General features: G+C 45.4%; 1 protein-coding gene across 1 annotated transcript in view; it reads right to left on the bottom strand.

The window, feature by feature from the left end:
* Positions 1–963: 963 nt before the first annotated feature.
* The window catches only part of SKAP2 (src kinase associated phosphoprotein 2), a 177423-nt gene continuing 157869 nt past the window's right edge, over positions 964–20517 (bottom strand). Inside the window, exons 11-13 of the mRNA XM_075558259.1 lie at positions 15165–15277; positions 1982–2083; positions 964–1556 (exon numbers count right to left, since the gene is read on the bottom strand). Coding sequence (XP_075414374.1) covers positions 1991–2083; positions 15165–15277 — 206 coding nt within the window. The 3' untranslated portion in view covers positions 964–1556; positions 1982–1990. The remainder of the gene's footprint in view (positions 1557–1981; positions 2084–15164; positions 15278–20517) is intronic.

Genomic DNA, 20517 nt, shown 5'->3' with positions numbered 1-20517 from the left:
CTTCCCGGGCCTGGCCGCGCAGCGCGTCTGCAAGCCAGCCGCCCGCCCGGCTGTGGGGCTGGGCACCAAGTCCATTCCTGGCTCTCGGCCTCGTGCAACACGCTTCCCCATCTTCCCGCGGCGCCGCCGCTGCACCCGGCAAGTGACTGCGCTGGCTTGACGAAGCCCACGGCAACAGGCGAGCGTTGTCACCAAACCAACGTCGACGCCCTTCGGACGCCCAGCAACCCTGAAGGGCAGGGGAGAGCCAACGCCTCAACCCACAGTCCCTCTGTAAACACCTGGCAGTGGACGGTGGTGGTGCCGATGACAGGTCCCCTGAAGTATTGCGGGAACGAGCGCTACACAAATACACACGCAGAGGGTCGTTCTAAAGCAACAGTTTGAAGAGGTCAACGAGGAGAGCGCCTGCTAACGATTCCATACGAGGAGCACATCGCCACTCCAACCAATTACTCAATCAGCACGGCATCTTCATTTATAGAGCGGCCAATTGTCCCTTCGGGCCGTTCAAGATAGTTTGGCTTTCAGATATACCTGAAAAAGTACAACGTGACTCCACAAATCTTGCTCGGGCAGCGCAGGAGGTTACTGGAGCGCCCATTGGCACCTGTGACATGCGCCCTACCACTGTGCTCTGCCCACGCCGCCTTTTCCCTTCAGGACTCTGAGAAGGCGGAGGAGACACACAATCTTCCACTTCCTGGCACTGCCCTCGCCCGGCAATGATAAGTCAGAATGAGAGTGTGCTTGCTTCTGCCTTTTGGCTTTGGGAATGCATTGAGATTCTTGACACCATCGTATCAGTGCAGCCAGCATGGCGATTCTCAGACATTGTTTGGTTTACTGGATTTAAACAAAACCACGGTACAAAATGGCAGTGAGCCCAGCGCAGAACGAGGACGTTTATTACTGACAAAGTGCTTTGCCCAAACCAGGTTTCTAGCTGGCACTGTGTTGAAGGTGGCACCCCCCCCCCCACCGTGTGCAGGTGTGGTGTGTGTTCCCTGGGGCCATATTTCACGTGGAGCAAACGTGCCGCCGGTCGACGTTCTTGCAGGAAAGCGCATTGCTGTTGTGTGGGAAATGACATGAGGCCCAGACTGTCTGCAAAGCTTTGACAAAACCACAGACTCCGGCGAGCATCTACCAAAACCTCGCCGGATACTGGCCACTAGCGTTTCTACAAAATGGCATGCTGCATTCTAAAAATAACTTCTGATTATTAAAAGGGATTAGGAGGCACACCAGGAGTCGGAGTAGCGATGGCCGTACATATAAACTAGTGCTGAACTCAGCGCACAGATCAGATGGGTAGATAAGAACTACAATGATTTCTTTACCAAAAAAAAAGCAACAGGTATAACTTTAGTGCTTGCATCTCATTTACATTCATACCCTTCATTAAATTTCACATCAGAGGAATATCATAACAAACGACTGCATAAAATAACAGTCGAAGACAAACGATGCTCAACAAAACAAAGGCTGTGAGCTGTCACTCATGCTTCCAGAGGCCTCTGCGAATCCGACGCGCACAGGGATCCTCGCCTTTTCTGCAGGCAGAAAGGGGAAGGTGCATTTTAATTCCGCCCTTCGTACATGTTGGTATTTCCTGCTTACGAAAAAGAACACACGTTTTTAACCAAGCAGAGTCGGATGTTTACTCAACCTTTTCGTGGCGCAGCTCCTCAGCAAGGCCATGGAAACGGCCTTGTACTGAGAGAGGAGAGTGCCTGAGAGAACAGCTGGCAACCAGCACAAGAGCGTCCTTCCTCTAAATGCTCAATTCCTCGGAGAAGCCAGCGGTAGACGACTTTCATTATTTTTAAAAATCAGGTCAGATAAGAGAAAGCAAACGAAAATACTGAGGAAGGGCACAATCTGTGTGTTAAACAGAAAACTACAAGACGAAACTCAGAAGGCAGAGCACAAGAGAACATACGAGCTATTACACAATATTGAATTAAAATGTACTTACCCAAGACTCTCAAATATCATACATCTCCATTATGTAGGCTTTAGGCACCAAGCCAATGGCTCCCTTCATTTCTCCTACCCACCAGCCATATCTATTGTATTCCTAATTGAAAACAATATGCAATATTAACCTTTAGACTGGTATAAGTACAATGTCGTTTGTTCGCAACTTCTTAGAAATGTTATTTCTTTATCCAAAGTTACAAGAGCTTGAACTGAAAATTGAAACATTTTAATCTTTTTGTTGCTGGACACTAAAAATGCTGTTAGGAAAGGATTTAAATTAACCAATAAGACAAAGCCTGTTTATTACCTGGAATAGAACGCAGAAAACAGTCACAAGAAGAGCCTAGAGAATGAGACCAGCCGAAGGACAGGCGCCCAGCCTGCTTCGCCTGTTCCTCCCACACCAGCCCAGGGACACCTGGGACGTGCAAACTCCAGGCTAGAGGCCACAGCCAGGATCCTTGGGACACTCTGCCTTCAAGAAGCTTAGAATCTTAAGAAGTACATTCCCCCTACTCCCCAATAAACAACCTAAATTCTTATACTCCATAGTGCCTAAAATGATTTGAAATGTTATCGGTAGACTTTCTTCTTAAGGAACTCAACTATAAGTAAGCATTTTTAAACAGATTAATGAGAAAGTAAGTTCATATTCACAGTGCATGCATAGACACAATTGTTTTGCTTTACAAAATAATTCACAAAAAGACTCCTCCAAAAAAGCTACTTCCTTGATCTGCTTTGAGATAAAGGGTGGGTGAAATAAAAAATCCAAACTCACTGCCATCGAGTCCAGGCTGACTCGCAGGGACCTGACAGGACAGGGTGGGCCTGGCCCTCGGGGTTTCTGAGACTGTCACTCTTGATGGGAGCAGACAATCTTTCTCCCAAAGGGTAGGATTGAAAAGTGGTGGGAGCTTTCTCCTTACAGTGGAAGATCAAAAGAAATAAAAAGTCTCTCAAGTTAGAAGGCAAATATTAATCTGGCTACAAAACAAAACAAAAGCCCCAAGTGATTGATGAGTTACTTTTGCCTTGACTTTGCCAGTGAGCCCAACCTGGGCCTCCCTTCTCCCTGCTTCCCCTCCGTCCACAGCTACACTGCCGCTTCAGGCATGGGGAGCGCTCTAGAGTCATCTCCTGTGTCTGCCAGGTTGACTAATGCATTTTTATCTCAAATTTATTTACATTTAGTGAGATACAAACACAGCAAAATGAATTACAAGTTTCAAGACTGGTATCTTCTAGAAGCAATACTCCTGTATAAGCACTGCCGGCTCCAAATTTGATTTTTCACGTAAGATCATTTTTTAAAAATCTACCCCAAAGCAATGAAATAGGTGGCAATTCTCTGACACCAGCACCACAGAGGATGCGCATATGCATACTGAGTTACAGCAGGGGAGGGGCTAGAGCCGGTGGCAGAGAGCTACCATTTATATTGATTAGTGTGCACCTGACCACCAGAGAGAGCAATTACATCATTCCTCAAAGCAGTGCAGTGGCATTAGCATCTGGATTGATACATTGCCTATCGGCTGAGAAATTAGAAGATAAAAACCTATAGGTGCTTATAGGTTTTTTTAGACAGTAGGGACTGTCAGAATTAGGCTTCCTGGAAGAGCAGGACCGGCTACGGAAACGGAGAGGGTAAGGTTGCACTGATTCTAATAAGGACACGCTGGAAAGTTTGCTTCACCAGCTGTGGGCTCAACATTTTTAGCGTAAAGGTTCATGGCTACTGTGGGTTTCGTGAGACCAAACATCTGAGCAACAATACTATGATGCCCAGCTCAAAGCATGGAAGGGTATAATCTATGTGTGATGGATTTATGTGAAGAAAAGAACAACTCCATGAAAGCTATGACTAACCATCATTATATGGTCGGAGGTACCTAATAAAACTGCTCTTTTCAATTTTGAAGGCAATGGATATAATTAGGGCTTAATGCTTAACAAAACAAAGGTACTTAGCCTCCCGGAGGCCAAAAGCCTACATTGTCAGACTTCAGAACAGAGAGTGAACAATGCGTCTGAATACGGATGCTCTTACCTAATGCCCATCGGACATTTTCTTTAGCTATTGGGAGGGGGTACACTAGACTCTCAAGTGGCAGACACCCAGAACATTCTGTGAGAGGATCTCTCAGGACGGAAACCTGCTTCCAGAGAACTTTCTGCTCTTCCAAAGCAGCAAATCCACATTCCTTTATAGCGCTCTGCTTCTGGTATAATCTGCACTGTCAGTTAAAGGCAGATTACTGCTCTTGGAATGTAGTCTCACATCCAAAGTTAAGAAACTGATTTCCCACCTATCACTTCAACAAAGGCCCGTGATGTACTTCACACCTGAGAGCATCCTGCATTACCATGATAGGGGCAAGGCTCATTCAGCAGGAAGCATAGCAGTAAACAGCAGGGAGGAGCTTATTCAGCTGTAAACCAGCCCCTCACCGAGAGCATTTATATATTTATATATATACACACATATGGATTTTAAATTTTAGGCTAAAATAGTCATAAATGCTTTACTTAATTAATTTCAAATAATTGAAAAACAGATGAAATATACCCCTCATAAAAAGAATGCTAAAAACCTTGCAGATTTACATCAGAAGAGGGCAAAAATAAAAGCCAGAATGTTTATTACTTCACATCCGTAAAGAATCCCATACAATGCTCCTGTGTGGAATTAAGAGATGAGATAAAATATACGGAGGTAAAAATCTACTAGGCAAATTTATGGATTTAGACTGGCACCATTAGAGTGTGTCGGCAGGACTGCAAACACAGGAGCTGTTACGCTCATCATTACCAGCCGCTGGATGAGCCTCCTGAGCAACATGAATCCCAATTAGACCATTTGCAGCCTATAAATTGGAATGAAAATGCTTCTTGGAGTACAGTGTTCTCCACTCCAGCCTGGAGAGCCACACGTCACGAAGGTTTCCTTCAGAGGACGAAGACTTGCCTTCCCTCTTTGCCCCACTCCCACTCCAAACACACACACACACACACACACACACACACACACACACAAATGCAATCACCAACGACATGCTACTCACAGTGGAAAATACTGCAATCGACACACAGGGCTGTCTTGCGGTTCACATACTAATTCTATTATTGTTCTAGAAAGTCGCGGGTGGGTCATTAAAGGTGGGAGGGGGGGCGGAGGTCCTCAAACCTTCTACTGCAAGTAAACAAAAAGTAGAAAGACCAAAGCATCCTGGTCTGCCATCTAAACCTTTGAAAGGGAGGAAGCACTGTGTCATCTTTATGGACATGAGCTCTCAGGTACAAGGAGGTCTGCCGTCTGGGATCCTTCACTCGCTTCGGCTCTTACCATCCACCGAGATGCTAACACGGGCAAGTGCCTGTACTTCAGGAGGGCTGATAAAATAATGAAGAGTCCTTTAATCTACAGGAAACCATTCTAGTCAATTTATAAGAAATATTGCATCCCTTTGTAGGACATGTAATTATTTTCTATTAATCATGTGCTATAAAGCTACATTATGCGGTTATTCTGTTATCGCTAGGAAGAGGCCTGCAGTCAGCTCCTGACAATGTTAGGTAATTACTAACACAAAGCTTCTTTCTCCTCGCGGAGTAATGCTATCAAGATTCCGGGGTTTAGTGATGCTTATTGTATAAAAATAGTACTCAAAAGAAATTCAATATCTGCAAAATGGATGGCTTCAAGGCAGAAATGTAATGCGGCAGCTGAAGAAGCACAAACGCCAAACTTGGCCAATAATCCGGGGGAAATCATCACCCGGCAGCCCTGGATGCTCAGCTACAACTACTGTGTTTTCAATTTGCATACCATTAAAGCCGTATTTACCTGTTTTACTTGGTCGTTAAAATGTTAATATTTATTAAGAAGCAAATTAAAGTCTTTGTATGGCTTCAAGATGGTGCAATAGGCCTGGGAACATCGGGCCAGCTTTGATAAAGTGACACAGAGACCTGTCCAACCCCATCGTAAACATATGTCGTCCGCACTTCCCATTAACGAAATCTCTCTCTGCTCTTGTATACTTTCACACTTAAATAAGGCCCAACGTTTCCTGAGACCCTTTCAGCACCGGGTCCTCATTTCTCAAGTGTGTTCATCCACTTTCTGAAAAGCATATGGTATAAGGAAGCGCAGAAGTTCATGACCACTGCTGGCATGCACCAGGGGCTGGGAAGGTGAAAAGATCAGCGGTCCTTCCCCTGCCCCCACCCCACTCCCGCCTACCTGGGCTTTCACCCACGCGCCTGGGAGGGAAAGGGTGGCCATTTTATTTGGAAGATATAAAGTATACCGTGTTTAAGAGCCAGTGCACTATGCCGGTGTATTATAACCAATTCACTGCGATATTTTCAATGGTTACAATATATTCCTAAGCATTTTATAGTATAAAAAATGAAATCAGTATGTGTGGGGGTTTAGAAAATACAAATACTACCTTCAGACCAACCACTTCAGCCTCCTCTTTGTTACTGTCTTCAATAAGGGACTTGAAGAAGCCTCCTAGTTCTCCCGCATCTTCAGGAATGTGGCTGCATTGTGCCCTGCACGTGAACGGCCAGAGCCTTGGTTTCCTAATCTGCTACAGGAGGAGAGTGACAAACCGTCTCTGAGGTCCTCCGTGAGGTCTGAATTCCTCTCACTCACGAACCTACTGGAAGACATGAAGCTCCCTAGTGGCCGTGGAAACCCACCTCGTTACACCATCATTTCCTGCGCACGTGTGGCTCTCATGGACCTCTCCTTCGCAGCCCACTATTTTTCCCCTACCTGCTCTGCACACACTGTTCAAGCCAGAGACAAAGGAACCAGCAAGCTGATAACAAGAACTGTAAGTCTTGAGGGCGATTGTGGCTGAGGCTAGGTAAGAAATGGGGGTTGTACCTTCTCCCTTCTTTCAGAAAACCAGTCCCCTGTTTACAAACAGAAAAGAAGGAAGTCACAGGGTCAATTTCCACATTACTGGACTTGACATTTAAAGTAGAAGGTCAGCCGGCAGAGCTCCGGAAGAGATGGAACTGCGGGATGGAATCATGCAAAAGGAGAACAGCTTCATGGCGTCTGTTCGTGGCAGTTTCTAGGTTTCTGTCCGTTTTCAGTTCAATGTTTAGTTCCTAGAGCATGGGCTAAATTAGTGCCTACAATGAACTTCTGTCTCTTGTTACAGGTCATATCTGTAATTCTCCCCAGTACCAGTAGGTTTCCTTCCTAGTTTGCACAATAGCACAGAATAGACCTTGGAAACCATGCCAGGGACCAGCTCTGAAAATACATGCATTAACTTGAAAAGTTGTTCAATCAGTAGCCTATTAGCAGTCTACTCTGTGCCAAACATCAGTGGGGTTTTAAAAAGACATAAATCAGGCAAGGTCCCCACTCTTTCAGGCTCTTACACACAACCACTGCCCTCCCCGCCCCACCTCCCAAATTAGGGCACTCTGAGAAAAGTGTTGGCAGAACCATCTGTCTGAAGTGGCACTCTGTGTTCTGCAGGCCAGCACCAATCAAGGCTTAGAGAGTCAGTGATTGACAGTCTGAAGCAACGCTGGGCTTTTGGGTTGGTTTTCTCCCTCATGTTATAAAAGGCCCCTCTGTGAAGTAACTATGGGTTAGTTCTACTGCAACCATCAGTTGTGCGTGACTGGACACGTTTGTCCCAAAGGGTTATTTCTATTGGTTCTTGTGGCAGGCATGGTTGAAAAGCTTGTGTAGCTCTAGGCGCCTCGATTCCTTTTCCCTAAAAGGAGAAATCAACCCTGTGAGGGAAGAACTCTTTCCAAGCACGAAAGGTGAAGGAAAGAAGAAAACAAGCCATGTGGGTAGCAGGCACCCATCGGCGGGAGCAGGTTTCAGGGCCGGTTCTCGTGGAAAAGCTCAGCCCCTCCTGCATGGTGACGGTGGGGTTCTGAGCTGCCTATCCTGCCTCTCCTTGTTCCAGTCTGGCTGCCAAGAAATTCTGAAGTTCAAATGCAACAAAAACCTCTATTGTCCTTAAAGGTCTCCTATTAAACAAACAAACAAAGCAAACTCACTGCCCTGAGTTAACTCTGACACGTGTAGGTCGTCCTTTGACCTCTGGACTTTTACTTCCTGTCTCCATTACACGGAACCTCGGTCTCTGTATGTAAGGTGACCTCCGGCTAGGTTCTTTTGAACTGTGTTTGAAAGGTAGTCTTGGTTAGGTGCTCGAGTTGGTTCTGACTCACCTCAACCCTCTGCACCAGAAAAAGAGACATCAGCCCGGCCCTGCAGCAGCCTCACAATCAACTGTCCTTATGCTATTTTGGAAAACACACACTAAACATCAGTCTGCCATATAGTTAGGTATTGACTGGGAATTTCAGGATTCTTAAGACTCAGTATCGCTCTCATTGAGGAAAAAGAGACAAGCAGCTAATCATAGCATTGGATGTTAGGTGATAGAGAAGCAATTTGTAAAAGGAGTTAGGGAAGCAACGGGGGGAGGTCGGGGGGGGGGTGGAGAGGCTTTACATGGCAGCTGACAGCTGAGCTGCGACTCCAGGTGGAATATTAAAAGGGCATTCCAGAGGCAGTGAGTCATAAAGAGCATGTCCAAAGGGCTAGAGAGTTAAAAGCACGCATGTTCAGAGAAGGGCAAGGGGTTGAGAGTGGGGTTAGAATCAGGTGCAAAGTAGAAGGAGATGAAGGAGGGAAAGTGGTTTGGATTCCTATAAGCTGGAATGCTTTCCCACTCCTACCAGTCTCTGCCGGAGGGAAGAACTCCAATGCTGAGTGGGTGGACTTGTACTGGCTCTGTGCGCCCGCTGATTGATTAAACAACGACAAAAATGAAACTCCCTGCCACCAAGTCAACTCTGACTCCTACCGACCCTCCCAGACCGATGGGGACTACCCCCTGTGAGTTTAACTCTTCATGGGACTTCAAAGCCTGTCTCTTGCAAGGCAGCTGGTGGCTTCAACGTGCTGACCTTGTGGTTAGGCGCCCACTGGGAACCTCTACCTCTGGGCCAGGATCACTTCAGTGGCAGTGAGAGTAAGCAAAGACAGTGCCTAGGACAGGGCCTTTTGGTACTCAATCCATCAACACCTTTGCAGCCCACCCTTCCCCTAACCGGTGTATCAAAATACCAGGGCAGCAGAAAACAGAGACCTTCCGAATGCACTATGAAGCCATCCGATGCGATTTCCCAGGGAAATCTGCTCTTCTGAAGAAATTTGAAGAACGCTAGATTTTGACTTCTTTAAAATTTTACTGGTATGTCTGTGTGATTTCTGACAGTCAAGCATCCAATGAGGAACATCTGTAACTCATCATTGGTGAAGCATCTAATCTAACATGTTTCCTAATCTGCAGTGTATGGGTCTCTCTTCTCTCGTGCCCATGCTTTTCCTGGAATCTCCAGCTCCACGTTGGATGGGAGCCCGTGGAGGCGGAGGAGGAGGCCTCTCTGAGGCCAGACAGCCAGCTGTACACACTGAGTTCTGGGCTTTGGGTGAGAGGAGAGCGCAAGACAGCGTCCGTGTTTGGAGTGTAACTTTAAGTGACAGGCATCGTTGTGGTGCTTTTGTTGAAGGTTGTCCCATGTTTGCTTCTGACCAACCCTTGCCTATCCCACCCACACCCACCCTGCAGTCCAGTTCCTTCCTGGCTCACGTGCCTCTCCCAGACTTGCCCTCTGCCCCTCAAGCCACTCTGCGGGCCGACACTGCCAGTTAGCTTCCTATAAGCACCTCCCTTTGTACTGTCGACATTTTTTCTTCTAGGCTTCCCCACTTCATGTAAGAGAGAACACAGAAGGGACTGAGCAGGGTGCTAATGACTGGAGCCCAGAAGAGGAGTCCGTCCAAGGCGTGGAACCGGAACATCTGACGTGCTGCTATGCCTGTGAAGACTGGCTCGCTGCGGGGAGAGAGGCTGGGCCCATGGCAGTAGGTGTGCCCGGCTAATCCTTCCGCCTACAACACTCCCAAGCTGACAGCACAGAAACTGCCACCAGGTCCACACAAATTGGATCACTGGTACCAATCCTCCTCCTTCCCCCAAGGCCACAAAATGAAAAACCGTGTGAGAGCGAGCTTGGGGCCAACAATGCATGTCCTCTATTCAGAGGTCCTAGTTCTCCTCAGAAGGTGCCAGGCTGTGTGTGGCACATGGGATGAGAGGGTCACAAGGGAAAAACGAAGCCAGCAAAGAAGTAACCTCGATTCCCCTCTACCAACCAAGCTCAGTGACTTATAAATGAAAGTATTTGTTTCTGGTAGGTTTGAAATAAAAAACAAACCCAAACCCTAGAAACCAAATTTCTGCATTTTCACAATAAGATTTCAAAATAAAATTGTGACTGTCACAATTCACCAATCACTGGAAAGAGTCACCGAAATAAAAGGAGGCAACTTTCTATCAACTAATACACATTTTGAAATGTCCATTTAGTTTAGGTTCATGAACACTCTCTTAACCTAAATTTCCTACTCCATAACATTTCTTCATTAAAGATTTTTTTCTCGTAAACAACTGCCAAGCTGAAGTCACCCATGCCCTCGCTCAGTACTGAACAGTGTCCAGGGTTCCAGACTCTCATCGTACATTTCTGACAATACCAAGCAAAGCAGCATGCCTCTCCTACCGCAGGCTAGTGCTTCTGCCCTTCTGCTTCAAACTAATGGATTGCTAGAAAACGCAGGACAAGGAGGTGGTGAGCAATTGACTGGTGAGTCCCAGTTGGCATGATGGACTAGCACAGCGCGTGGAGATCCAGGCTGGCAGGGTGGAAGGACAGAGCCAAAGAGGCATGCCGGAGGACGAGCCACCCCGACTGCCACACAACGTGGACTCTGCTATTGAAGTTATGTCACATGTCATTCTAGGAAAAACGGATAGTAACAATGCCTATGCTTGGGTAGCAACAAAACTGAAGTGCTAAACAAGTAAAAGAATACATCTCTTGGCATTTGTTTTACTTTGTTTGATTACAGTTATCCTAACGAATCTGAAGCCAACCCTTGTGTTTCAGAGTTTAATTCCCACATGTACCTGTTGTCCACCCCACCCCCTACCTCAGGGGAAAGTTAGGGCAAAGGCAAGATTCCTAAATCTCCACTGAATATTTGAAGTTTATCAAGTGTTTTAGTTTGAGACATAAAAAATAGCAGGACCTCAATATGGAAAAAACAAACAAAATTGTAAACGAAGTTTCCAGCTTGTATTCTCAGGCAAACAGTATTTAGAAGTATTATTTGTGAGGTTCAAAGGTTAAAACTAAGAAAATGCTGGACACTTGGGGGAGGGGGCAGCTCAGCCAAGGGTCACATGACAGCTGCTAATTGGAAAATGCTCCAAGGGGGCCGGGAAGGACAGGGCATCAGCCAACTCTTCCTTCTTTATTGCAACATTTGACTTTTCACTTTAAGGAGGGGGCAGGTTTGTGTAACTCTCAAAAACAGCCTAATAGAAACAAATCACCCAAGTTGATTAATCACAGTGAATTATCTTGCAAAGTCAAAAAACAATCAAAAGACTGACTTTTAAAGATATATTCTAAGTAAAACCATACTTATGTAGTGAGTTTTAATAAAGACAGCCGAATCCCCGTGTTAAATCTTTTTCTGGATTTTCATTTATAATATTAAAATACGATTATAATGCATATTTTATTATTTATATAAGTGTTTATTTATATTAAAAGAATGCATCTTTTCATAAACTAATCTGTTGCCTTTTTTGCCAAGAGTATTTTCAGAATTACCAATCTTCCAGAAAGTAAACTTGTGGTATTTATGTAATATTTTAAATGATTGATCAGTTAAATTACTAAAAGTTATATTTCTTTCAAATGTTGTAAACAGTTCTATTCATTAGAAAAGTCGAACAATTAGTTTCTCTACAAAGTATGCATTTTTGTCTCCACAAATACTGGGTTAGACTCCTTGAAATGTATTCTTCTTCGTATGTACAATTGTGGCTGTGACTCAGAATGCGGAACAACATTGTCAGTGCTAACATGGTATTGACATGAGGAGGACAGCAAGAACCCACAGCCAGCTTTGAAGCTGGATTTATGGCCTCGGTTTGATTGTGCACATTAGCTGCAATTACCTGCACCGCTCATCTTGAGCCACTAGATGGTGTAAAAAATAAATTAAAATGGTAGAATTTCATTCCATCCCAGAAAATCTAACTAGAATGCCAAGAAAGATGGAATAAAGTTCTAGACACATAACAACTCTCACGCTTTCTCTACCAATTATACTTCTCAAACATCTACTAGTATCTACTATCAACTCTGCCCTGACCTGGAAACCAGCCCCTGGTAGCACTTTATTGCTCTCCTTTACTGAGAGTCTTGAATTTATAATAACACCAAGCATTCAAAATTGCAGTCATCATTCATATAGTAAATGAATTTATGGTATTACTGTATAGCCTGTGTTTGCCAAAGTTTTGATAAAACTGGAAGGCCAAGCTAATAAAAGATTAATAGAGTCTCCAGAGATTCTCATCTGAACTTGTCCAGAGCCAGGCTCCACAAGCATAACCCAACCCCACAAACAACCTCTAAATGCCCATTCTTGGTGCCACAGAGTAAAATATGACCTATAAAACAGGGTAGAACTGCCCCTGTGGGTTTCGTAGAATGTGAGACTACAATTCTTGGTGGGAATAGAAAGCCTCATTCTATCTCTGAAGGAGCAGCAGGTGGTTTTGAACCACTGCCCATGTGGTTAGCAGCCCAATGCCTAGCCACTATGCCGAAAGGGCTCCTAGGCCAGAATTTGTTCAAACCCATTGAAGGAGAGCTATTCTGTGCGCTTCAGTGACCTTTTCTTTTCCCCCTCACCAAGGAGGACCTGCTTTATTCTACTAGCAGATTATCTACTAATCATTTCAATCAAGGATAATAGTATGCTAACAATGTCTTATCTCTTCTAGAAAACAAAATGAACCCCAGCAAAAATTAATATTTCTAGCAGGTACTTTATGAAGCCATGCTGATAGTGGAACTTCAAGCCTTGTAAAAACCGAAAGAAGTAGTATTTGGTGTCAGGTCTCCAAACCGTAGCATTTAAACACTTAAGATGATGATGGTATCTGCTTTCCATGAGCCGGACCGCCATTAATCTTAGGTCTATGATCAAACTTCACAAATGAAACTACCATTGCCACACAGAAGGTTTGGGAGAGCAGGAATTATCCTGCCTCTGGAAGAATGCTATGCCTGAGTCTATCTTTAATTTCACATCAACAGACAACTCTTCTCTGAGCAACAGTCAACGGTAGGAATGTTCGGGACTCGGTAAGAGTGGATATGCACATGCTTCCTTTGCTGAGTTTCAGAGATGCTGAGTCACACTCCTGGCAAGTGACTCAAGTGCCGACAAGATTTTCAGTGACAAAAGCAGCCTGATTCATAAACAAGATGCTCAGGACATCGGCATTGGTTGTACAAGTTCCCAATCTGAAAAAGGAATCTAAATGGCTGTATGGCCTTTAACCTTATTCTCTGAAATTCAAAGTGGAAGCTAATTGGCCTTTTAACTTTATACACATTTGCAGCTAACCCAGTGAAAGAAAATATGAGCAAAGCAAATTGAAGTACATACTTTCCTAATTCCAAAAATGTTTCTTGAGAAGAACCGAAACCAATCAGTTTGATTTCTATATTAGTTACCTCAAAACGCTGTTGCCTTCACTCCGGACAGTGACATGATCAGTGGTAGGTTTAATCTGATAGCTCTGCTGTGACTATAGCTTCCAAGAACAGAAAGCGTCTTTCAAAAAAAAGCCACTACTACGAATATGCAGAAAACGGACATTAAAAAGTCTTAACTTTGGGGATCTCAAGTAGCAACTGTCACAGTTAGCTGTTTTTACTACATGAGTATCTTTATCCCCAAGAATTTATACATGCTTATATCTTATTTCTTTTCTGTTCCTGGTATATACAGTGGCCTCTGGCACATGGTAAGGACTTTATGATGCTTCAGATTAACAAACCAAGACAAGAAGGAAGGAAGAAGACAGACACAAGCAGAATAGAGAAAACTGAAGGGAAAACTGGTTGGGGAATCACGATGCTTAGCTCATACCCTGCCCTGGCACTTTGTGGGCACAAGTTCTCTGGTCTGTAAAGCGAGGATGGATTGCTACGACCATTTGGCTCTAATGTTCTATGATTTTCTGTGTAACAATCTTATGCCCCAGTTATCTAGTGTTAACATTCAGTAAGTGACTTTAATTACAAATTATTTTCTGCACCTAATGAAGTCATTATCTTTCTGAGAAATCTAAGATTATTTCTCTGATCAAGAACCATATTAAACTCCTACATTTGGGCTTTATATAACATCCCCCTTATATTTAATTTTTTAATTTCTAGGAATCACTTATTTCTACAGGAGATTCATGAAAGGGTTTTTTTTTTCATTATGGTATTTTGAGGGTTTTTTTTAAACCCTAATGTTTTGGTAAAGGAAACTAGATATGACTATTAAGAGAGCCCAGAGGTCGTGATAGATAAGGAACTGACTCTTACATCTAAGGACAGAATGAGTTTGAATCATCCAGTATCTTAAGAGACAGAGGCAACTGTTTTTAAACATATAAGGATGAGTGCATAGCAATAGATTTTGCTATTCTGTTTATAAATACAGTATACCAAGCTTAAAACAAATTACCTAAGCCTGTCTGAGTGGCAAAGCATTGCTTTTAAATTGCCGGAGCACTCACTTTATTTACATAAAGATGAAAAACTTGTTCTATAAACACAGTGCTTCCAGTAGTGAATGGCAGACAAAGTCAGAATAAGCACACAGAAGAATAAAAAGGAAGAGGAAAGAAAAACACAATAAATAACCTAATGCTTTACAATGTTAACTTTCACATAAGTATATTGTTTCTGGAGAAGGCAGCCAGTGGGTGTGAGCCAAGGGCTGAAGTGATAAGTAAACACTGCTAAGTTGGATTCCGTTATCTGATTAAGTTTAAAATTTGATTATATTTCACTTGACAAAATAATTAATTATTGTGAACTCCAAATTGTTAACAAGGACAGAAGAGAATTCCAATTGACCTTCCCAGCCCGCCCTCCCCCTTCCCCCAACCCCACCCCAAGCTGGAAAATCCAATTGCAGGAAAATCTGGCTTTACGGTGTGTTTGGGGGAATATCTTCTTACCTTGCTAAGAATGTAAATCACATCACCACGTTTAAAGGATAGCTCATCAGAAAAAGCGCCTGTGCAGTCCCACAAACCCTGGTAAAAATTAGCATAGTCCGTGCTTTTGTCTCCTAGGAAGAAGTGGGAGGAAGCAGGGGTTAGAGCTTTCAGGAAACCCCGGGGCCTCGCTGCAAAATGAACCACCTAGGAGCCGAAGACCACTCACCCCACCCCACCAGAAGAGGCTCAACAAAATCTGTTCTTACTCAAAGAACAGTTTATGATCCCCACACAAGACTCCTTTTTCCCCTGTTGTCACACAATGAAGATCGTTTTCAAGATGTCTTGCGCCTCTCTCTCCTTTCATCTAAAACCTGTCAGTGCAATGCAGTCTCATCCAGCCAGTCCCGAAAAGTAGCTTCCTACTTATTTTATATCATAAACCTGAAGCCATTTACAGCCTGTTCTGACGACAGCAAGACAGCCACACAGCCACAGAAAGGACAGTATTCAAGAGAAGTGATGAACTCCTTGTGAGATAAGCATCTCACAGAATCTTCTTTTGAAAAATAATCCCCGTCATCATAATAAAGAAGCTAAAGTAACAAGTAGAAATCCCTTTTCGGAAACAGAGTTTGGGGGTGGTGGTGGAATTGCTACAATGATAAGTTGGTGACAAGACAAAGATAAAAGTCAAAATGACACAAAAGATTGTTCCAGCTCTTTCCTTTGGGGACATCTGTGCCCCAAACCGCCTTAGATTATTTCCAGAAGATTTTACAACTTTGAAATCGTCACTGCTGAAGCTGCATTTGTCCACTTTATTTTTGCCGGCCCGTTTAGGACATCAGGCCCTGAATAAACAAGGACCGGACACTGGCGTTATCGGCGCAGCCTTGTAACTGCATAAGGCAGTGGTGTGATGGGCCCTCACTGCCACACAGACCGTTAACTGATTGATTACTTAGCGCTCGCCACTCTGTGACACCACAATAAGCCGGGCAGCAAATGCTTCGTCACTTCTACAATGTGGGTCTCCTAAAAGGCAGCACAGAGTTAAATACACTGGATGCTTCTGTTACCCTGAAACCGTTTCCTGTTTTTAATTTCATGATAATTGAGTTTTGATGAGTTCACGCGAAAAGAATGCAGGGAGCTTCGGGAAGATTTCCGTGTATTCTCCAAGCAGGCAGAACACGTCTGTGCTGACGGCTTCCATCACTGGAATGTCATCTTTGAATTCTGAGGGGAGAGCTGGGGAGACACATGCCGGATCAGGGCTGTCATCTGTTTTGTTCCATGGCTCGCAAGCAGCAGGAGCCTGGGCAATTCCAGCCCACAGTTGGCGTTCGCGGCTTGCGAGGCACACTGAGTGGTAAGACGACTGGAAAGAGTTGACCTTCCCTTCTAATACCTAAAAATCTCCCACAGGTCAGGAAGAAAACCTGCAGAACATGGTCTCTGAGTATGTAGGAAGTGGGATGCTACTTCTTCAATTATGCTTCAAAAATAAAAATAAGCAAAGACTAAAATACTCACCTGAGCAAAAGCCCCTATTAGGGTTTTTTCCCCTTGTTTTCCAAGACTGAGGGGGAAAGGGGGGGGGCATAAGAGAGCAAGGCAGGAAGGCGTGTTGCCTGCACACTGGCATCTGAGCACTCATCCCTGCGAGCAGCCGGGCTGTGCACAAGCGCAGGGATCCAACCAAGAGCCAACATTGCCTGCGGCCACCCCTCATTACATTCACCCCTCGCCCTGCGGCCCACCCGACACCTCACTCCCCCAGCCCATTGTAAGTAAGTGCTATGAATGGGCACTAGAGGGCACTCTGACTGGCCCCATCACTTGAAACATCGTCAATTTTTTTTAAAAAAATTACTTAATAATGAAGTGACTGATTTCCTTGGAAAACCACTTATTTAGACAAATAGAGATTTGGAAGTCGAAACATTCTTGTCGGACTACATCAACTGCTAACTGGGTCAAATGTGGAGCCCCGTGCAGTCCGTCAGTGTCAACGGAAAAGACCAGGAATTAGAGCAGAGGATGACATCATTTCACACGCAAGGCCCTCCGGGCAGGAACCAGTGAGAGCGGGGGAGTGAGCGGTTGTTTCTCCTGTGGCTTCCCCAAGCTGCTCAGCCCTAGGCTTGGTCCGAAAAGTTGAAGAAACACAGCCTGGGCTGGAACCGAGGGGGCAGGTTTGGGGCTTGGCCCCCCCAGCAGGCCGGCTGCCTTTAGATTTGTCAGCTTCCCTCACAATTGTTCTTCTCTCAATAGGTTTTCAAAAGGGGGTGGGGGTGAGGGTGGGGGGAGAGAGAGGAGAGAGAGAGAGGTCTGGTGCTTTCTAACGCAGAATCCATATCACTTTGGGGTCTCTCTCCCCCTTGATGCGCTTGGTGGAACTCCCATTAACACTAATGGAGTCAGAGGAGCGCACGAGGAGGAGAGGCCCCCACCGTGCAAGATGCATTCCTCCCTGGACGTGCACCACGGGCATTTCATTAAATCTCACTGCTGTGAAGAGGCAGCACAGCTCGTGATTGGGCAACGCTGCTGGAGGAGGGCGCGTGCTGCAGCTGAGCTCTCTCCAATCTCCATGGCGATGCTACCCAATGACCAGCCTCGGTGCCGCGCCCACACGCGAGCTCGGTTAAAGAGGTCCTACAGCGACACGTCCACAGCTCCGCCAGTCGGTGTCCTTGGGCACGTGATGGGCGCTCTGGAGGAGAAGCAGCAGCACCCGGGGAGGAAAGCCGCCCTATGTGTATTAGCTGCAGTCTCCTCAGGGGGTTTCAATTCATATTCTCTCTCTCTCTCCCCTCCTCTCTCTCTCTCTCTCTCTCTCTCTCTCTCTCTCTCTCTCTCTCTCTCTCTCTCACACACACACACACACACACACACACACACTCTCTCTCTCTCTCTCTCACACTCTCTCTCTCTCTCTCTCTCTTCCTCATGATTTGAGTGAAATCTTACAGAAGCAAATTAGTTGCCTTCAGAATGTATGCACATTCCATTGCACGACATTAGTGGCAGTCCCCTCAGTGTTTCTTCTTGGGTTCACCATTTCCAGTTGCCCATCGTGCCTTCCCCTTTCCTGCCTTGGGAACAGTGCTTTCGGGCAAACGCTATGATCCGGCGGGGCACCGCTCGTGGGTGTTACTGTTCACGTTATAGGCCAATCTGTTGTCGGGCGAACAGAGACCTCTGGAAGTGTGTCCTGTGCCTGGTTTGGAAGGTGTCTACGGGGAGTCCTACCCGCCGCTATCAGAGCCATAAACCTGACCTTTTTGAATGGCTGAATGTTGTTCTACATGCTTCTCCCACTCGGCCTCCCATTCTCTGACTGCTGTGGAGCCAATGGGGACTCCTGGGGCCCCTATAGGGCAGGGTAGAACTGCCCCTGTGGCTTTCAGAGCCTGTCACTCTCTATGGGAGTGGGACACCCATCTTTCTCTCAAGGGATGACCGATGATGTCTAACTGCTGACCTTGTGGATCAGAGCCCAACCTGGGCCCCTCTCCCACTCTGTCTAGGAACCTCTAATCATAATGCGATCCGGATCAGAGTGGGTGGTGGCGTTAGCCAGGGACCATCGAGTTCTTCGGGTCTTGGATTAGTGGAAGTTGGAGTTGTGTTGTCTATTAGTGCTCTGGACTAATCATTTCCTTGAACTTCTTCTTCTTTTTTTAAATCCTCTTCTTTGCCCCAAACAGAGAGAGACCAGTAATTGTACTTACATGGCCACTCGCAGGCTGTTAAGATCCCTAGCCACTACTCAGCAAAGTGGGAATGTAACTGTCTTTAGGAACTACGCTGTCAGCCTAGATGACTCCAAGAAGGTGGTTCTAAGGGACTCAGTCCTTTGCAGGTGTTTGGTGGTGGCACGGCTTACATTCCTGATATCAAATCTGGGTATACAAATTAGGAATTGTACTTAATGAGCAGCAAGCTCCTCTGGTTAGCTTTTCTTTTAAGGGTGGCTAAGTGGATACATGGCCTTCAACATATGCTCGAGAGCAGAGGAGGATCAGAAAGTACAACATTATTCACGCATACAAAATAAAAGCCGTTTAAGATAGGTATTCAAACAAATGAAACAGGAACTGGACCATAAGGGCGTAAGCCAGTCATACACACATTCTAAAATGCACTTAAGCCTCTTTAGTTGGTTTTACTGCACTGATTAACTTTCTTAGTCTGATTACTTATTTTTTCCAATATTACAAAAATCACCTTGGGTTTATTGTTCTAAGTACAAATGACGGGGGGTGGCGGTGAGGAGAGCAGGAAGGAGAGGAGGGGGGGGAGAAAGGGGAGAGTAGAAAAGAGGAAAGGAGGGGTGGGCGGGAAAAATGGAGGGCGGGCGGCTGTAAATTAGTCAGTCAGTGAAGGATTTAAACAACACCTAGCTCCTGCTTTGAAAAACATACAAAAGCACATCACCGAACATACAGGGGTACATAGGATTGGCTATGGAAGTATAAAGTAAGGGTGTGAAGATTGCCCAAGTGAGGAGATTTTTACACTAGGACAACGATGACTGGATAAAATACAGGACGTCTCCTTCACAGGCTGCAGACACCATTTCAGGAAGGGAAGCATCTTCTCAAACTCAAGTGGAATACTTTACATGGCTAGGTATGTAAGCTATGCATGCTTAAACATGAGTGAACCGGGAAAGTACCTAGGATAAACTTGTTCTGCGTTTGTGTAAGTGTTTGCATTAGAGCAGTCTACGGTTGCTTAGGATGATTGTGAGCAGCATTCGCCAATGTGAGTGATCTGCAGCATTCTTAAGTAAGAAGTTCACGTCACGTGATGCTCAGCAAGCTAGCCGTGCCCCTGTCAGCACACAAGCTTCTAGGGTTACACTTTGGACAGCCTCGAAAGCTCCAAGGTGACAGCTCAGCAAAAGCTGCAAACCGCTGCGAGAGGAGAATGTCATGCCCCGGCCTTGGGTAAGGGTGACGGTGGCGCGGGGCTTGAGCGCTCCTCCCTGGAGACTAGTTCTGCTCCTTGCGTTCTTGGAAGGGAAAACGCAAACCAAATTTTTCTCCCCTCCTCTCGAAGGCAAAACCCTGGGGAGATGGCTACTTTAAAGGGGCTTTTGAAAAGCGCAACTGCTTCCAGTCAGAATATGTGTAACCGTGCAAAGAATATCTACTAGGTGTCTGCATTCTGCACCTGAAAGGACAGTTTTTAAATTTAATAAAAGACCCAAATGCTCCTGGCAGCAGCTTTCTAGCACACCCACTCCAGACACAGACACGGGTATGGCGGCTGAGCGTGCTCCTCGAGGCTCCAGGTGGCCTGGTGTTTTGTGGCTGCGTGTCACGGGCCTGCAGTGTTCACGTGAACGACTCTG

Source organism: Tenrec ecaudatus, chromosome 9 (assembly GCF_050624435.1).
Source record: "Tenrec ecaudatus isolate mTenEca1 chromosome 9, mTenEca1.hap1, whole genome shotgun sequence".
In the NCBI taxonomy this organism is placed as follows: Eukaryota; Metazoa; Chordata; class Mammalia; order Afrosoricida; family Tenrecidae; genus Tenrec; species Tenrec ecaudatus.
This window is presented reverse-complemented; position numbering and strand designations above follow the sequence as displayed.